At 40.5% G+C, this 18281-nt stretch overlaps 1 protein-coding gene across 3 annotated transcripts in view; it reads left to right on the top strand.

Annotated features, from left to right (window-relative positions):
* The window catches only part of Glcci1 (glucocorticoid induced 1), a 300803-nt gene that overhangs the window by 172761 nt on the left and 109761 nt on the right, over window positions 1-18281 (top strand). Inside the window, exon 1 of one of the 3 annotated variants that reach the window (XM_051151934.1) lies at window positions 16574-16705. The exons of the other annotated variants lie outside the window; for them this stretch is intronic. Coding sequence (XP_051007891.1) covers window positions 16678-16705 — 28 coding nt within the window. The 5' untranslated portion in view covers window positions 16574-16677. Of the gene's footprint in view, window positions 1-16573; window positions 16706-18281 lie in introns of those variants that run through there. 3 annotated transcript variants of the gene reach the window in all.

Raw genomic sequence — 18281 nt, 5'->3', positions numbered from 1 at the left:
CAGACAGACAGACAGCTCTGGGCTTGGCAGGACTTTTGAAACCTCAAAGCCCACCTCCAGTGACACACCCCAATAAGGCCACACCTTCTAATGTTTCTGATCCCTTCAAAGAGTTCCACTCCCTGGTGACTAAGCATATATGAGCCTATTGGGGTCATTGTTACTCAGACTACACATGACATGAAGGTAGAATGGAAGAAAATGAAATTATGTCTTTTCATATTGGATGAAGAAATCAATGATGTACACAATTAAACTTGTGTGTGTGTGTTAAACACTTAGCCTTCCTTGTGCTAGAAACAGAATTTTGAAAACATGCTTAATGCCTACTTCTGTGGAAGGATACTATCCTTGAGTGACCAACAAATGGAATGGGTTTTCAAAGCAAGACTCATTCATCAAAGCCACTCACTCTCCCAACCCCCAGCCTCCCACTTGCAGTAGACAATGCGGGCCTCAATTCCACACACACAGCAGAACAGTGGAATAGCATGGAGGGACAGGGGATCAAAGTCAGATGCAGTCTAACTACAGAGGCGCCTTCATAGGCATGATGCATGCCTGGAGTTGCACACAAGGCGGCTTACACAAACGGAAGAGAGCCCAGCCAAGTGGAGCCCTGGCCCTACTCACAGCCATACACAAGCAAATGGAGCCCTGGCCCTACTCACAGCCATACACGACCAAATGCAGCCCTGGCCCTACTCACAGCCATACACAAGCAAATGGAGCCCTGGCCCTACTCACAGCCATACACGACCAAATGCAGCCCTGGCCCTACTCACAGCCATACACAACCAAATGGAGCCCTGGCCCTACTCACAGCCATACACAAGCAAATGGAGCCCTGGCCCTACTCACAGCCATACACAAGCAAATGGAGCCCTGGCCCTACTCACAGCCATACACAACCAAATGGAGCCCTGGCCCTACTCACAGCCATACACAACCAAATGGAGCCCTGGCCCTACTCACAGCCATACACAAGCAAATGGAGCCCTGGCCCTACTCACAGGCATCCACAAGCAAATGGAGCCCTGGCCCTACTCACAGCCATACACAACCAAATGGAGCCCTGGCCCTACTCGCAGCCATACACAAGCAAATGGAGCCCTGGCCCTACTCACAGGCATCCACAAGCAAATGGAGCCCTGGCCCTACTCACAGCCATACACAACCAAATGGAGCCCTGGCCCTACTCGCAGCCATACACAAGCAAATGGAGCCCTGGCCCTACTCACAGGCATCCACAAGCAAATGGAGCCCTGGCCCTACTCACAGCCATACACAACCAAATGGAGCCCTGGCCCTACTCGCAGCCATACACAAGCAAATGGAGCCCTGGCCCTACTCACAGGCATCCACAAGCAGTCCTGCTACTTCAGTGTCTTCTGCTTTCTTTGCATTGTACTAGGTAAGCTGGGTTTCTTTCTACTCTAAACTAAAGGGTGAATTCTTCAATCAGCCTAGCTACAACACTAGCAACACATATACTAAGAAACACAAGGGGAAAGGAATTGATGTAAAACCCACGTTTGATATGAAGTAACTTTTTAAGGCTTTAGTTTTTAGTTTTAACTGTGTGTCTTAAGTGTCTCTCAGTGCATGGGCTTGCTTTTTATAGGAGGGTTGGCATCTCTGCATCACTACAGGGCCTCTGTCCCACGACAGACATGCATATGTCAATCTTAATGCAGCTGCAGAACAGCCACAGCTTTGGTTAAAAGCCTCTGCTGTAGCCACATGTTTTTCTCTTAAATTTAGAAAAATGTGAGAAAATCTAAATCTTTTGGTTTAAAAAATTTAGAAGGGGGTAATTTATCTAAAAGCCATCTGGTTTCATGTTGGAGTCCTGTTCTATTAAACCAAATAACAGTAAGTTTAGTACAAAATAAGCCTTATTGGATGCAGCCATCTTTATTAATAACATATTTATAGAAATGAGAGAGCTAAAAAATATGCCCTATATAAATGAGGGAGCTAAAAAATATGCCTAGTCATTAGTGTTTCTTTAATTATGATAGCATGCACGTAGCAATATTTTGAACCATTTTAGGCATACAGTTCTGTGGTATACATGCTGTCCACATGATTGTATAGCCATCCAGAATGTTCTCATCTTCTCTCATGGGATTGTATTTCAGTGTAAGCTACGCACATTGCCCTTTTCCGTTTCCCAGTCTTTCAGTTTGGGGTTTATAGCCTTTCTACTAGAATGGGCACTTGAGTTCCCTGGGCCCTCAGTTGTGTATGGACCATAGCCATGATGCATTCCCTATCGTCTCCAGCTTCAATTCTCTTTAAAATGAACAAAGAACTAAAAGGTACATAGCAAGAAGCATGCGCTCCAAATCCTCGTTTTCTCATTGTCATGCCCAGACCTACCTGAAAGCAAATTTCAAATTACTTTATATTTAGCTAGTATTTTTAGCATTTGCATCCTACTTTATTTATATTAGTCAAATTTCTCCTTCTTGTGTATCAGTTTTTATAACATGTAGCTACGTTACAAGATTAAAAAATATCTGAGTTCAAGCACAGCTGATTTATGAAAGTTTCTAGCTACCCAGCTGAAGTGATGGAGAGGGAAGGGAGGGACAGCTGGAGAACCGTCTTCTTGCTGTGAGCATTTCCAGTGAAGGCTGTTTTTGACAATAGGATCTGGCAAGTTGAATATTATATTAAGCTAATAGATTAAGAGTAGCATGTATATCTGTGATGATTAATTTTATGTGACAACTTGATGAGGCCACAAGGTCCTAGCCGTTTAATTGAACATTATCCCTTGTGTCTCTCAGGACACTTCTTGCTGTAATCCATACTTAAATGGGTTGACTGAGTGTAGCAGATTGCCTTCCCTAAAATGGATTGACCTCATGCAGCCAATTGAAGATATGAGTAAAACAAAAGGTTAAGCACAAGGGATTTTATCTGCTTGACTGCCTTAAACTGTGATGTTTTGATCAAAACATTAGCTTCTCTCAGTCTACAGCCTATTGGCTGCAGCCCTTGAGAGTTTTATGTTGGCTTAATCCTGGGAGGCAATTCCTTATAATAAATCTCGTTTTATATATTTTCATATGTGCTTTTAACAAATACCTTTGTTGCTTAATTTTATCTTATTATGTATTATTATAAAATGTCAATAATATAGGAAGCAGAATGGAGTATATGTAGAATATTGCCACATTTGCAGGATTTCTCTAGTCCCAAACTTTCTCCAAAATATTAATTATGTTATAAAAAGTAGTACATACCATGTGATCCCTCATTGAGTCTATTTTTAGCTATATGGTTAAAGTTCACAAAATGTTAGCAATCTTTCCTCTGGAGCATTTTGTATTGCCTGACTTTAACAAATTGATATTATGTCCTTTTACTGAACTGTGGAAGTCCCTTTTTAAAATATTTGAGAGTCTTTAATAAAGTGACTCTAAAGGTTATCAAACTCCAAAATTACTATTTTGATCTGTTTGGTGTTAGTTTTAATAGAATTTTATCCCATCGTGGGTTTCCTTGTGAGTCAAGAGATGAGACTCCAAGAGTAACATCACGTCACAGTACTAGAAAAATAATTACATTGTAGGGCTCTGTCGATCCTGGCTATCTTGGTTCATTCAAGCATTCAAGTTACTATAATTTAACTTAATTTTAAGTTACCATAACTTGACACTAAAACTATATGTCTTGTAACCACTAGAAATTTATCTCAGTGTTTTGTAGGGAAAAAGTCCAAAACCAGGTAATAAACAGAATCAGTGTCCCACTGGAACTATTTTCCAGTTCATAGATGACCGTGAGTCCTCATGGCAGAAGGGACAAGGGGGCTCTCTAGGGCCTCTCACATTAGAGCAGCCACCCCACTCACAAAAGCCCCATCTTCATTTCCTGGTTAGTTCCCAAAGGTCCCATTGTGAACACCACCCCTTGAGGTGGCCAGGATGTCAGCATAGGAATGGGTGGGGTCTATAACGCTGGCTGCTAAGAGCTTTGACAGTTGTGAAGCATAAAAGCGGAGGGAAGGATTTGGCTGTGGCTGCAGTTGTGTGTCTCTGAGTAGCTGCGATAATGGAACAGAGGAGTAAAGAACTGTGCCCCTAAATCTAAGCGGAGCCTGGCATTTGATGGGGAGAGGAATTCAAAAGTTCTTCTCCTACCTCTCCATTCTTTATTATTTCTATTGTCTCCCGACTTTCCACTGTTTTGTGAATTCTTAAGAGAACCACTTTGCATCTGGGAAAAGTACCATCTTCATGATTGTGTTCTTGTTACCCAGTGGAGTTCCCATCCATCTACCCACTGGGTGACTGTTGAATGCTTCTCTTGATTAGAGGCATGGCTGTGAATTTAACCACATCTCTGAAGAAGATCCTCTGCAGTTCTACCTAGTCTTGTTTCTTTCCTTCTCTATTGCCTTTTTTTTTTTTTTTTTTTTTTTTTTTTTTTTTTTGGTAGTACAGCTTAGAGGCTGATTGCCTTTATTATGCATCTTCTTAATGTGTCAGCTATAGGCTCATCTTGGTGTTTGCATGGTGCATGGTGAATGTTTTCCCCTTCACTTGGGTTTTTAAAAACTGAGAATGAGCTATACAAGTAGCTCCCAAACCTTCCAAGGCATCAGTGTCACCTAGAAGACGTGTTAACAAAGTGTGAGTCCTTCTATCCCTGTCTCTCAATCAGTACTGATGGAACAAATTCAACTCAGTACCTATGGTACTAAACAAACATCCAGGTGATGCTGGCGCTGATGCTGATGAGCTTGTTCAGAGACCACACCTGAATCACTGACCTATATAGTATAAAAGTATGAAGTATCTATCTGTTTAATCCCCTGTGCAGGGAAGGAAAAAATGCCATCTATATGTCAATGTCCATATCTTAGCCACAAAATAAAAATAAAAGGAAGAATATAAATATCTTAAGATTCAAGTAAAAGAGATTTTCCATTATAATTATTTCCTTCAACAAAAATAATTTTCATAGAACATAAGTAAAGTTAAAACTGCTAAACAAGGGGAAACTAGTGGTTAATTCTACCAGGGTATGTAAAAGGTTAATCGTGGTATGTACATCTTGAAGATCCCCTTCCTGTGTGAGCCATCTCCAGAAGTACTTGCCAATAGAACCGAAATAGAAATGATTACATGAGTAAATTGTCACCCACACTCTTTGCAGGCACCATTTCACGCGGCAAGCCTTTTCTCTTCTCAGGGAATAATGGTTCTACATTTTACTTGTGACGGCACTCTAATTGCTAAATATAATAGGGGCATTATGCTAGAAAGTAAAAAGATTCCAAGGGAGAAGATAAGTCAAATGTAGCAATCCCACCCACCTATAAAACCTTAAAGAGTGCTGCTCTCTTCTCTCTGCTGCCCTCAAACCTACACATAATCGCAGAAACTGAGTAGCATAGTAAAGAAAAACTAACAAGGCTCTAAAATTCTTCCAGCTGTGAATTCTAGCTATGACCCTTTGGCCAAGTTTAGCCCACTGCTTATTTTTATAAATAAGATGTTATTGGAACATAGCAATGCTTGTCTTTTTACATAGTGTTTGATGCTGTCACTCATGATAGACCAACCATGTGGTTCAAAGCCAAAAAACTTCTATTGATTTTTAAAAGTGTTATTGACTGAGTTCAACCTTAAGTGAGAAATTTGTCCTGAGGAAAGGGAAGATTAATAAATGAGACCTCATGAAGCTGAAAGCAAAGGACACTGTCAATAGGACAAAATGGCAGCCTACAGAATGGGAAAAGATCTTCAGCTACATCACACAGAGGGCTAATATTCAAAATATATAAAGAACTCGAATAATTAAACACCAACAAACCAAATAACCCAGTTAAAAAATTGGTTAAAAAGATAAAAAGAGAATTCTGAACAGACGACTCTCTAATGGCCAAGAAGCACTTAAAGACATGCTCAACATCCCTAGTCATTAGGGAAATGCAAATCAAAACAACTCTGGGATTTCATCTTAACACCTATCCAACTGGCTAAGATCAAACACTCAGGTGACAGCACATGCTGGCAAGGATGTGAAGAAAAAGGAACATGGCTCCATTGTTGGTAGGAGTGCAAATGTGTATAACCACTATGGTACTTTTTTTTCATAGTGTTTGACTATTTTTTTTGTTTTTGTTTTTATTAATTTATTCTTGTTACATCTCAATGGTTATCAGATCCCTTGTATGCTCCCATTCTTCTCTCCCTCCCATTTTCCCCTTATTCCCCTCCCCTATGACTGTTCCTGAGGGGGACTTCCTCCTCCTGTATATGCTCATAGGGTATCCAGTCTCTTCTTGGTAACCTGCTATCCTTCCTCTGAGTGCCACCAGGTCTCCCTCTCCAGGGGACATGGTCAAATGTGAGCCACCAGAGTACGTGAGAAAGTCATATCCCACTCTCCACTCAACTGTGGAGAATGTTCTGTCCATTGGCTAGATCTGGGTAGGGGTTTAAAGTTTACCGCCTGTATTGTGCTTGGCTGGTGCCTTAGTTTGAGGGGGACCCCTGGGCCCAAATCTGCCTATCATAATGTTCTACTTGTAGGTTTCTAGGACCCTCTGGATCCTTCTACTTTGCTATTCTCCCATTTACACAGTGGAATACTACTCAACTATTAAAAACAAAGACAATGCAATTTGCAGGCAAATGGGTGGAACTAGAAAAGATCATCCTTAGTGAGGTAAGCCAAACCTAGAAAGACACACATGGCATGTACTCACTTATAAGTGGGTATTAGCCATACAGTATGGATAACCGTGCTACGATCCACAGACCCAACGACGCCAAGGAGGGTCCACTGGAGGATGTGTGACTCTCATTCGGAAGAAGAAATAAAACAGACATCTAAAGTAGATGGAGGGAAGGGAACTGGGTGGAAGAAGGGGTGGGGTATGTAATGAGGATGGTAATAAGGTGTGGGGACGGGGAGAGAGAAGGGGAAGGGGAGGAAAGAATGGAAATCGGTGGTGGGACATCTCCAGGACAGGGAAGACTGTCTATGGGGTGACTATGGGATGGGAGGCTAAGGAGCCCGAAGTAGCTACCTCCTGTAGCCAGGTGAGACTTACAGTGGAGGAAGAAAACCAAAGAATAAAATAATGGCCTATTTTGAGAAAATACTTCAATTCATTGTACAATGCTATGCCTGAAACAACAGAATTTAGCTTCCTGTTTACAAAATAAGTATATTTTCCTTTATGTATAAATAATGGAGACTAAGGGTCATCTAGCACTATTACATAATTTTATCTTAAACATGGATATATAAAATGTTTTAAAATGTATATAGATGTACTGACACATGCTCACACATGCTTTTGACAGTTTCATGAATTTAGCTTGAGAAAATCAGGGTTCATGCCACCAAGCATGTTCTTTTGTAGGCTCTGCACATCAGAACACACTGCCTGATATATTGCTAGTATATTTTCTGAAAGGAAACTATTCTTTCATCTGTGGACTTTACTATAGAAACAGCTCCCAATCTTGGGCAACTGGCATATGTCATTGGTGTGTGGAAAGTATGTCATCTATACATTTTGGGTAAAATTCAAAGCACGTCTCTGTTTTATTGCTTGAGGGTGCCTGTATCATTTGAAAGGGGTCTTTGAAAACTGTAGTGAGAAGCAAGCTTACACCAACGTCCTTCTCTACAGTTCTGGTGCTTTGGTTAGGGAAGGAACAGGTGAAGGGAATGCCTTCTCACACTGCCACTGTTGGGGTGTGGTGTCTCCTTTCTGCCTAGAACCGACTGTATTGAGACTGATACACAAAGCAGAAAGCAGATCTGGTGGGAGTGGCTGTGTCGCCACATAAAGACACACAATACAAGGTAGCAGGGCTGAACATGGGTGGGCAGGCACTGAAGGTGTATTTGAAAGAGCCTTGAAAAGAGAGCAGGGACTTACATGGAGATGCACAACTCCAGAAGATGAACCATCAATTTTCATGAAACGGCTTTTGTTAGTATATCTTCATTGCACACAATGGTGGGTTTCATAAAAACACTTTCTCTTAAGTATATCATGTCCTTTGATCAAATTCACCCCACCATGCCCTCCTCATATGAGAGAAAATGTACTATGTGTCTTCCTGAGTCTGGCTTGGTTATTACTTAATTATGATTTCTAGTTCCACCCATTTTCCTGCCAGTGGTGTTGTCATTTCACCCTTTTTATGGCAGAGTAAATCCCCCATTGTGTATATGTACTGTATCTTCTTTTCCTGGGCTGATTGCACAGCGTGGCTATTGTGAGTAGTGCTATTATAAACATGGGTGTGCAGATATCTCTATATTATACTGACTTATATCCCTTTGGGTATACTCCCAGAAGGGGTTATTTATAGATCACGGTGTAGTTCTTTTCAGCATTTTAAAGAACAAACATACTGATTTTCATAGTGATTGAACAAATTTATACTCATATTAGCAATAAATAAGGGCTCCTTTCACCCCTTGTCCTTCCTAACATTTCTTGTTGGGTTTTGTTGTTTCTTAAGTTTCTTTATTCTGTTGGAGTGAGAATCTCAATGCAGTTTGATTTCCATTTTTTAATGGCAAAGAATAGTGAACACTTTTTCTTGTACCGATTAGCCATTTCTATTTGGTCTTTTGAGAAGTGTCTGCTAATTTCTGGAATTTTGGGTTTTCAGTTCTTTGTTTACACTAGATACTAATCCCCTCTCTGATGTTCAGATGACAGAAATTTTCTTGGAAGAATTTTTTGACATTCAGCATGTGTCTCTCACAGGGATTTTCTCTGCCTCAGCTTTGAGTAATTCAGTAAATGAATTACGATGAGTGCCTGAAGGAATGAATGTATGAGTAATGAGAAAGTGAACCAGCACATAAAGGGCAGAGCTGCTCACAGCTGGACTAGTGGTCCTGGTTAAAAAATAATAATAACATACTAGAAGAGACTGGAGAGGTGGGTCAAGGTAAGACTGTAGAGTGACCTATATGCCTCTCTGTGTGCTGAAATGTATTCAATATTTGAGCACTTCCATGAGCCAGAAGTCTACTAATTATTATGTGCCAATTTCCTGTTGGGCTTGGCCTCTGCACTTATTGGGTCCTAAACTTCCACTGAAGCAATAATGACGACAAATATGGCATAGGCTCTGAATGCAAGTTGTCTGAATTCAAGTAATAATTTACCCCAATTGGTTGTGTGTCCTTCCATTTCTCGGTGGTTTAGTGTAGTTTCATCTGTAAACCTGAGGTAATAAAACTAATAGTGTCTGTGATAATGAAAATGAGACGATGTATGTAAATCCGCCTAGAACATAGAAGTGCTCAGCAAATATTAGGCACTCTGATGACTGGGAGAACAGAACGGAACAATAGCTAAGATGGATCGTTACAGGAGATGAGACCTGCAGTGTAATAAGAGTGCTGTAGGATGGATGGTGATGGATTACTGACTGTTACTGAGATTCAAGGAATCCCTGTCTAGTGAGAGAGTGGGTGTGCCAGTATTTGTTGATTGAGCTGTTGAAAAAGATCATGTGTCATTTACTCATGAGGCAAAGATCAGCACGCTTTAGGACCAAAGATGAGAACAGTTGAGTTGAGGTTCCAGAATGGGTACCAACAGAGATCAAGATGGACATTTACATAGCAGTATATATCAGAGATCCCAGAAACTTAGAGGTGCAGGCAGGCAGACTAGGAATTCAAGGCCACCCTTAGTTATCTAGTTCATTTGAGGTCAGCTTGGACTCCATGAGATTGTCTCAAACAATAAATGAAGACAACACATATAAACAAAAAATAACCAGAAGAAATTCCAGGGCTAGAACAGGAACCCAGAAGAGACTGAGCAAATTAGACTTGTCGATGAGACTGGTAAAAAGGGAGAGCATGACACTGCAGAAACAAGAGAAGAGAAGAACAAAGAGAAGGGTGGCATGGCCAGTAGCATCAGGTTCTGCTTCATTTTTAATAAGAACTGAAAATGGTGTACTCTATGTGACAATTAGGTCGTCTGATCAGTGTCATGTAACACTCCTAGATCTTGAACCGGCTGGTTTCTGGAGATCCTACCCCATACTAGAGCAAACATTAAAATGTACCAAATTCCATATTAAACATTTGTCTAGATGAAAAGGATGGGTAGCAGACAAATGTTTACATTGGACAGCTACTATTAGTGAATGGTTAAAACCAAGCCTTTTTCAAGAAACTAACCCTGCCAATCAGCATACCTTTCAAGACAAAAGACCACAATCATGGTAGTGGAAGTACTGTTAGAGCAGGCAACAGTGCCACTCTTTTGTAAATCATCCCAGCTACTCTGTGGCACACATTATTACATAGAAGCGTGTGGGAGTTTGGTCCTTGATTCTTTTATGAGCTGAGAAGTAAATATTCTGGGAGGAAAATGTCCACCTACATCAAGCAAATTGGTTTGTCAAAAGCTCCATCTAATAAGTTGATTTACGTGGAGAAGATAAGATGTATTTGGAAAATGTGTTAACTCTTTGGAATCATTTGGAGAAAGGTTAAGAAGCAATGGGTCTAGTACTAATGGTTCTCCTAATGGCCCCAAAGAGTGAATGCACTCTCACCCACAGTCTCAGACAGTCCCATGGTTATCTGCCTTCTGACGTTTGCCCTCTGAGATTATAGGGGCTTTTAAACTACTAGATGATTGGCCCAATTCCCACTTTACAGACAAGGAAATGAACACTTTTTCTAAGTTACTTGGCCAGTTAATAACAAAGCTTAGATTAGATATTAGCCAGTTAAAATGGCTAGCTAATAATTAGCATCCCAACAATCATCTCAGTAAGTATTTGTGATCCAGAATGTAACCCTTCGTAGCAAAGTAATATATGAAGTGGGCAACTGGTTGCCAAGAGACTGATTTGAATGGTCTTTTGCAGAACAGTTTTAGTTGAGGATTTTCATTGCTGTGTTATGGTTGTTAGTTATAAACATAGGTGAAAATTCAAACTGACAAAGGACATAGGAAGGCTGTAGACATGCCTCAGAGGTAAAGAGAATGTACCACTCTTGAAGAGGACCCAAGTTCAGTTCCCAGCACTCACAAGTGCCTGTCACTCTAGCTCTGGGCAGATCTGATGCCCATGACATCCTGACCCCTGTGGTCTCCACAGCCCCCTACATTCAAATACACATACCCCTACACACACATAATTAAAAATAATAAAAAGAAATCTTTTTAAAAGGAGACAGGAAGTCTTTTCACAATAGATGCTAGGAGTGAATATTGAGTTTTGTGAGTATGTTTACCAGGCTCACACACTGAATAAAGTAGGTCATCTTTGGAGATATTGCTCAAGGAGAAGCAAGGTCCTCAGAGCCAAACAGAGAATGGGGAGCCACGATTCAAGGCTGCTTGTTTTGCAAAAACAAATAACTGGCTCCAAATGCCCACCAGGCTCTTTGCCCTGGGCTTATAAAAACTGAAAAGCCTACTTACCTGATGTCAACCCCAACTTCCCAGGCCACTTACAGAGAAAGGAAAAATTGCATCACATGTGGTTCTAATACAGGCTAAGTATAACCAAAGGTCACCTCTTCTTTGCAAATCATACATTCAGTTACTAAGTCTCCACCCTTTCGAAGAAGACATGTATAATTAAAAAGTAAGAAATGGCTGCAGAGATGGCTCAGAGGTTAAGAGCACTGGCTGCTCTTCTAAAGATCCTGAGTTCAATTCCTAGCAACCACATGGTGGCTCACAACCATCTGTAATGAGATCCGGTGCTCTCTTCTGGCATGCAGGTGCTAAATTAAAAAAAAAAAAAAAGTATTAAAAAAATAAAAAGCAAGAAAAACGCATCTCCAAATGGCAAGTATATGAAACCAGAGGCAAAGTGGTTTTCCATTGTCCCAGCTGCTGTGCTGGTCCTGAGCTTCCAGAAACTGCACGAGGAGATGCACACTTACATATGGCTTTGTTCTAGAAAGAGAGAAGTAAAAGCTGCAACATTCAGTTATGCTATAGTGCTTGCTTGTATATTATGAATGCACTGTATTTTAAAGCTAATATAGAAAATAATGTTTGGTGTGACTTAAAATGGTACTTTTTTTTTTCTTCTGTTGGCAGACCAAGAATTGAGGAGGCTGTGGTTTCTGAAATTGCATGGACGTCTTGTTTGTTTTGCTTTGTCTTGTCATTGTGGTTATATTTAGGACATACACACTAGAATAGCCCATTTTAATAAACACTGGCCCTCTCTGTTGAAGAGCCACATAGCAAAACAAGCCTGAATGAGGAGAAAAGGGTAGCCTGAAAAGGCAATCCAGCTTTCTTGCCTAAATAAGAGATACATGTGATGATTAGTATTCTAAACAAGTAGAAGAGGCAGCAAATTCTAATTGTCCTTAACTCTTTGGTGATCCTGTACTTGATTAAGGTCTGTGAATGCCCAAGAGCCATCAGTAAATTGAGTCCTCAAACATAACCCTTTGCACCTATATACCTCATATGTCGTATATCTGGTTTTGATGTTCACCCACATGAAGTGGCCAGGGCAGGGCTTATTCACCCCATTTCACAGAGAAGCAAGCAGAAGCTGCAAGCAGTCCAGAGGAGCTCTTTCCATGGAAAACACTGCCTCTATGTCCTAGTGCAGTCCTTTTCTGATGGAAAAAAAATTCACCTCTTTGTTCAAGTAAGGGCCAATCTTCCAGGTAATGTAGTGTTGAGTGAAGATGGGCCCTATATTTATAAAAAGTCTTTATGAAACTTAGACAAAAATCCTATAGTACCTGACATTAAAGAATGAGGTACATTAGGAAGAGCACAGCTCGTACATTTGCAGTTCTGCGTCAGAACGCAAAGTGTGCCTCGGTTAATGAATTTTCAATGGCTCCCTCAACTTTGTTCAACTCTCAGTTCTCAGAGTCAATGAAAATGGCTTGGGTCAGTGACTTTAACTGTTTCTCCAAATGTCATTTTCTTATTGGAGCTAAAGTTCCTGAAGCTGCTCCACGCACATTCCCAGCTTGGTGTGTTTCCTGGTGCTTCCACGCAATTGCTCCCTCAGAATGGTGAGATAGTCTTTATGGCCAGCTGTCCTGCTGGTCTGCTCCTCCAATTTGCATATGGTGCAATACTGAACAAGGGAGTTTTTCTTTCTGTTTCACCAAATGCAGGTGTGCAGTCATTCCGTGAGAACTCCCATACTTGGCCATGTAAACTTGCCTCCCAGCTCCAAGGTCTGAAAAATATTATTTTTTCATAAAGACAATAAAAAGCCCACAATATTTGTACTTCAGCGCCATACACATACACCCTGTCTTCTGAAGCTCTTCTTGCCAGCCACAACCCCACACAGCCTCACAAATGGCATCAGTCACTGTGATTGTTGGCAATTATTTTTCTAGCCTGTGAAGCTCTACAAGGAAAACAAAATCCAAAGCTGTAAATGAGTAATGATATGGATTGGCTTACTTTGTTCCCCGAAAAGCCCACCACATCTCTTTTCTATACTTTGAAAGATGCTCCAGATTCTTAAAATTTTTGTCTCTATTATCTTTTCTTTTTTCCTCCTGCAGCCATTTCTAGAAAATGCCCTTGCTTCATGGCAAAGTGGAATCTCAGGTGGAAACAAAGTTGTCATTTCTCCCTCAGTTTCATTTGTATGCTGCCTAGAAGAAAGCAATGGCTGTGAGACTTGAAGTGCTGCTATAGGTAACCTGGGCTTGTTAAAATATGGAGTGTCTTTGGACGTCACTCAGAATTCTTGTAACCGGAAGTCCAAAGAGTTTAGAAAAGATCAATTATTTGCTCTTTGTTTAAGTCAGGCCCCAATGATCTGTGGGTCTTAAAAGTAATAGCTATCGTATTGCATCTCATATAAAGAAACCTATGAGATTTTCATGTAAGCTGAGAATGTTATTCAGACTTCGGATTGTACTCACGAGCAAATACAAGCTGGTCTCTAAATAAATACAAAATTCAAGTTTAACGGGTAAAAATCAATTTTTTATTCAGAAATATCAAAACCACTAGATGAAGTATAAAAAAGAAACATGAGCATCCCCTCTGAATCAGCACCTCTGTCAGGCTTTGCTGAAAGCTTTGGCCAATTCTGTGGAAGACAAAAAAGAAACTGTTCTCAGCTTAAAATTAAAAATAGAAGTTTCTAATTTAAATGTATGATCATTCAACTTCTAAGTTTACATTATAGGGCTATGGAAGCAGATTTATAGATTGTGTGTGTGAAGCCCAACGTTTGATTCCCCAGCCTTAATCAAAACACACATGAAGTATACCCCGTATTCCCAGGATTTAGGAAGTGGAGGCAGGAGGATCAGAAAGGTCAACGTCATGTTTGACTGCATAGGGAGTTTAAGACCAGCCTAGGCCACCTGAAACTTTGCCTTTGAAAAAGGAGTAAATAGGAAAAAAGATTCTATATTTTACTGCAAAGATGGGAGAGTATTAAAGTTAGGTCTTTAGTAAATTGAAGATGAGGCCTTCAATCCCTTGCAAGAATAGTTTGCTCAGAAAGCAATGCATCCTTATATTACAGTACTTGGTTGGCTGGCACCAGACTGGGAACCTTTCCCCACCCACCTCAGCAAATTGGATGGTCCACTCTGCCAGCCATGGCTGTGTGGGTAGAGTGGGGACTCTCAGAATTCACACACCAACTTGAGAGACTGAGACAAACTTGACAGACTTCAAATTTCAATAGAGTTTGCAAACAGACAAGATTATCATTTTGTGTGTGTGTGTGCCATAGACTCAGGCAATTTTCCCAAAATTTTTCATTTAAATCTGCACTCTGACCAGCTCAATTCCCTTTCTATAGATCAGACTGAGGCTGGGAAGAAAGGATCCTTGTAAGGTGTTTGTCCTTCTGAAGTCACCCCTATACCCTTCCTAAATTGCTCCGTGAATCATCTTCCCCCACCTGACCTTTCCTGAAGTGCAGTCCCACCTTCCTTTTATGCGTGAGTTCTATTTCTTACCCACTTAAAATGAGACCAACCTGCTTTCTTCAGCATATTGTTGGTGCTAAGTAAATGGTGCAATTTGTAGTAATAATGGTGACGATAATGAATCTTAAAACACCTACAGAATCCTGGTGAACTCTCTGTGATGTTAAAGCCACGGCTGATGAACAGTGAGAATGACTGAAAATGAGGTGAAAAATTACTATGCAGATTGTTGATGCTTCTAATTGTCTCAAAGGGACTTTCCGTAACAGACAAACCCCATTTAAATAAATACATGCACAGCACTATAGACATACAAGGACTGTATCTGAATCCCCCCCCCCACACACACACACCCATGTTTTACAACAGCCTGCTTCATAAAATACAGGAACACCAAAGGACTTGACAAACACTCCTAAGGTCAAGGGCCTCGGGAGGGAAAAATTAAGGCTGTGTTTGCTCTTTGTTCAATGTTGCATTGTTCCTGGGTCTGTAAGCATGACTTTAGAGACTCCACCAATATAAACATAAAACTACCTAGTTATGAGCCTGTGTTTACACAGTCAGGATCAAAAGCACAGACAGTCGGGCTCATTTGCATTTGCTTGCCAAAATGTCTTGATTTTTTTTTTTCCAAGAGCAAGAATTCATATTATGATGCCATTTACTCTCAAGGTTAATTTTGATTTACACATTTTATAAAAGGCCCCTATTCTTTCCAGTGTTGCTATCACTTTTCTTTTCTTTTGAGTTGATTGTTCTTTTCTATGGAACTGATTGTGTGGCAGATCTGCGGATCATTGCAGGGAGCACAGATGAAAAGCCTGTTACTCCAAAGGATTAAATTACAATTCTTAGTGAACCATTGCCAAGCTATTTTTTTTTTCTAAACCAAGGGAGGATTGGGAACAAGAAATGTTAAAGCTAGAAAAGGGGTGGGAATGGCTGAATGGATGAGCAAAAATAACCATACTACTGAATGTTATTCCATTCTCTTCAAGTAAAATCATGAGGCAAATAAAAGATGATAAAGTCTATAAGATATCTAAGTGCTCAGGGGCAGTAAACATCTAAATTTGGAAAGAAGTTAAGATCAGGGATTCTTACTGAATTCTAAAACTTCCAGGGAAAACAATGCAGTGATGGCGGATGCACACATTAATACATAAAAAGAATTCAAAGTCAACTTTGCTTTAGAATCTTCCAGGCTTACGGGGTCAGAAGGCCTAACGTTTGCAAATTGCTTGAGAGAAAGCTCTCTTGGGAATGGTAATAGATTTTATGAGAAGGGGTAATGAAAAGGAGCCCCTGGTTTTAAAGCAGGATTTAGCACATTCCCAAAAATCTAATTGGAAATCACAAGGAGAATGAGTTCTGGTTGAGGCACCCGAACACCAGGAAGTTAGAACCTGGGAGCAAGCAGGATAAAGACGGTTTGGAAACAGCACTCAGAGGCAGAAGCAGGCAGGTCTCTTTGAGATCAAGGCCAGACTGGCCTACCAAGTATCAGGCCAGCCAGGGCTAGACAGACCCTGTCTCAAACATGCAAGCAAACAAACAAGCAATCTAATATGTGTTTGACTCACCAGCCTGGCAGATCTTTAAGAGAGGAAAAAAATTTGGGAAAGAAAAGTTCACAAAAAGAGACGTTTCCAAATTCATTTATGCAACGTGTATTGGTGAAGTGAGAGGAAGTCAGGGGCTGAAGTTCAAAGTTCAAAAACTGCCCCAAATTATCCCATGTTTCAGGACCACACCAAGCATGGTGGTAAGTGCTTCCAATTCAAAGGATGGCTGCTATGCAGTCCCTGCCTTCTGAGAGTTTATAGGATTTTGGAGAAAAGAGAGATACCGTAGTCAATGACCACATTACTGTGACCATTGGAAGCATATGCTAAAAGAATGTGTCACACAAGGGAAGCTGAAGAAAAGGAGAAATCAAGAACGACATTGAAAAGGAGGTATTATTTGAGCCTTAAGAGATACGCATCTCAATCAAAAACAAAAAACAAAAACCCCCAAACACTAAGATTCAAAATCTAAGGTGGATGCAGCATGCCATACTCTGGGAACATGGGTCAGGAACAGCAGAGATGAGGTTGGAGAATGGTAGGGTCTGACCCGGAAGGGTATGTGCCAAGGGGTTTGACCTCACCCAGGTAAGTGGAAGAGTATTGCCAGCTTTGAAGTAAGAATGTGACACAGTCAAATGTGTGTCTCAGAAGAGAAGTTCTGGCTGTGAGGAGAAGGGAAAAGAGTGAGTCTGCAGAGGGAGACCATTGAGGTCGCAAGAGAAAAGAGATGTGAAAATAGTCATGATGTGTTGGAGGTGGGATGCAAGACTTCACCAGGTCTTAGATGTTAAGGATGAGGAAGTGGGGAAACAAACATGTTGCCCCACTGCAATAGAGGACACTGCAAGAAGGAAACATCATTTATGCCATAGCATGGCAATATGGGGGGGGGGGGCACAAAGGAGACCAACAGATCTATGGTTATATTCTTCTTCATGTTGTGGAGAAACTTTAGTTAAAAAAACAAAAAACCAAAACAAAAACAAGAAAAAAAAACCCAGTCAGAACTGAGTGTTCACAGTGTATACCTCTTGTGCCCTTGAAGAGACTCAAGGGGGTCAGAAAACATTCCACTGGAATTTTACTTAATTTTTAACTATTACAAAACTCTTTGCGCAGTAGAGTCCAACAGCATACTAACTTGTCCCTGGGGCTAAGCTCTCTGGGTGCAGCTCTCAAAACAAATTAATTTCCTTCTCATTCTCTGTGGATACAACAGTGTCCCGAGATCACAAGGCAATTCTACACATTCATCCTTTAAAACCATTCCCAACAGTATGTCTCTGTTATCAAGGAAATCCTGGTGCTGTGCAGCCAATAAGAAGTTAGAAATGCAAACTGGCTGCTGAGGCTCATGTAAGGTAATTGTCATCACTGTCCCCAGTTTTTGTTTTTAACTTTTGGTGTTTATCAAAAAAAAGCCTTACTTTTCCATCTCATTAAATTGACATAATTGTGACAAATTTGAACATTTAGTAAAAAGCATATATGTATATATATATATATATACACACATATATTCACTCTTACATGGGTGGTTTTTGAGTCCTTCTAAAATGAAAGTCTATATCTGAAAGTGTTTTTAAAATTCCTAAGTAGGAAGAATATTCTACTACACCATTGCTCCTAGATTTATTTTTTTGACAGCCTATCAAGTGTTCAGTATGACCTCTTCTAAGACTCTAAAGTGATATAGCCCTCTTCTTCCTGACCTTCACTTCTTTCTTTGAGCTGGAGGTTTGTGCAAGAAGCTAGCAGCAACAATCTGGC

Source organism: Acomys russatus, chromosome 10 (genome assembly GCF_903995435.1).
Source record: "Acomys russatus chromosome 10, mAcoRus1.1, whole genome shotgun sequence".
NCBI classification, from domain to species: Eukaryota; Metazoa; Chordata; class Mammalia; order Rodentia; family Muridae; genus Acomys; species Acomys russatus.
The sequence above is the reverse complement of the archived record's forward strand: the minus strand, read 5'-3'. Positions and strand labels throughout refer to the sequence as shown.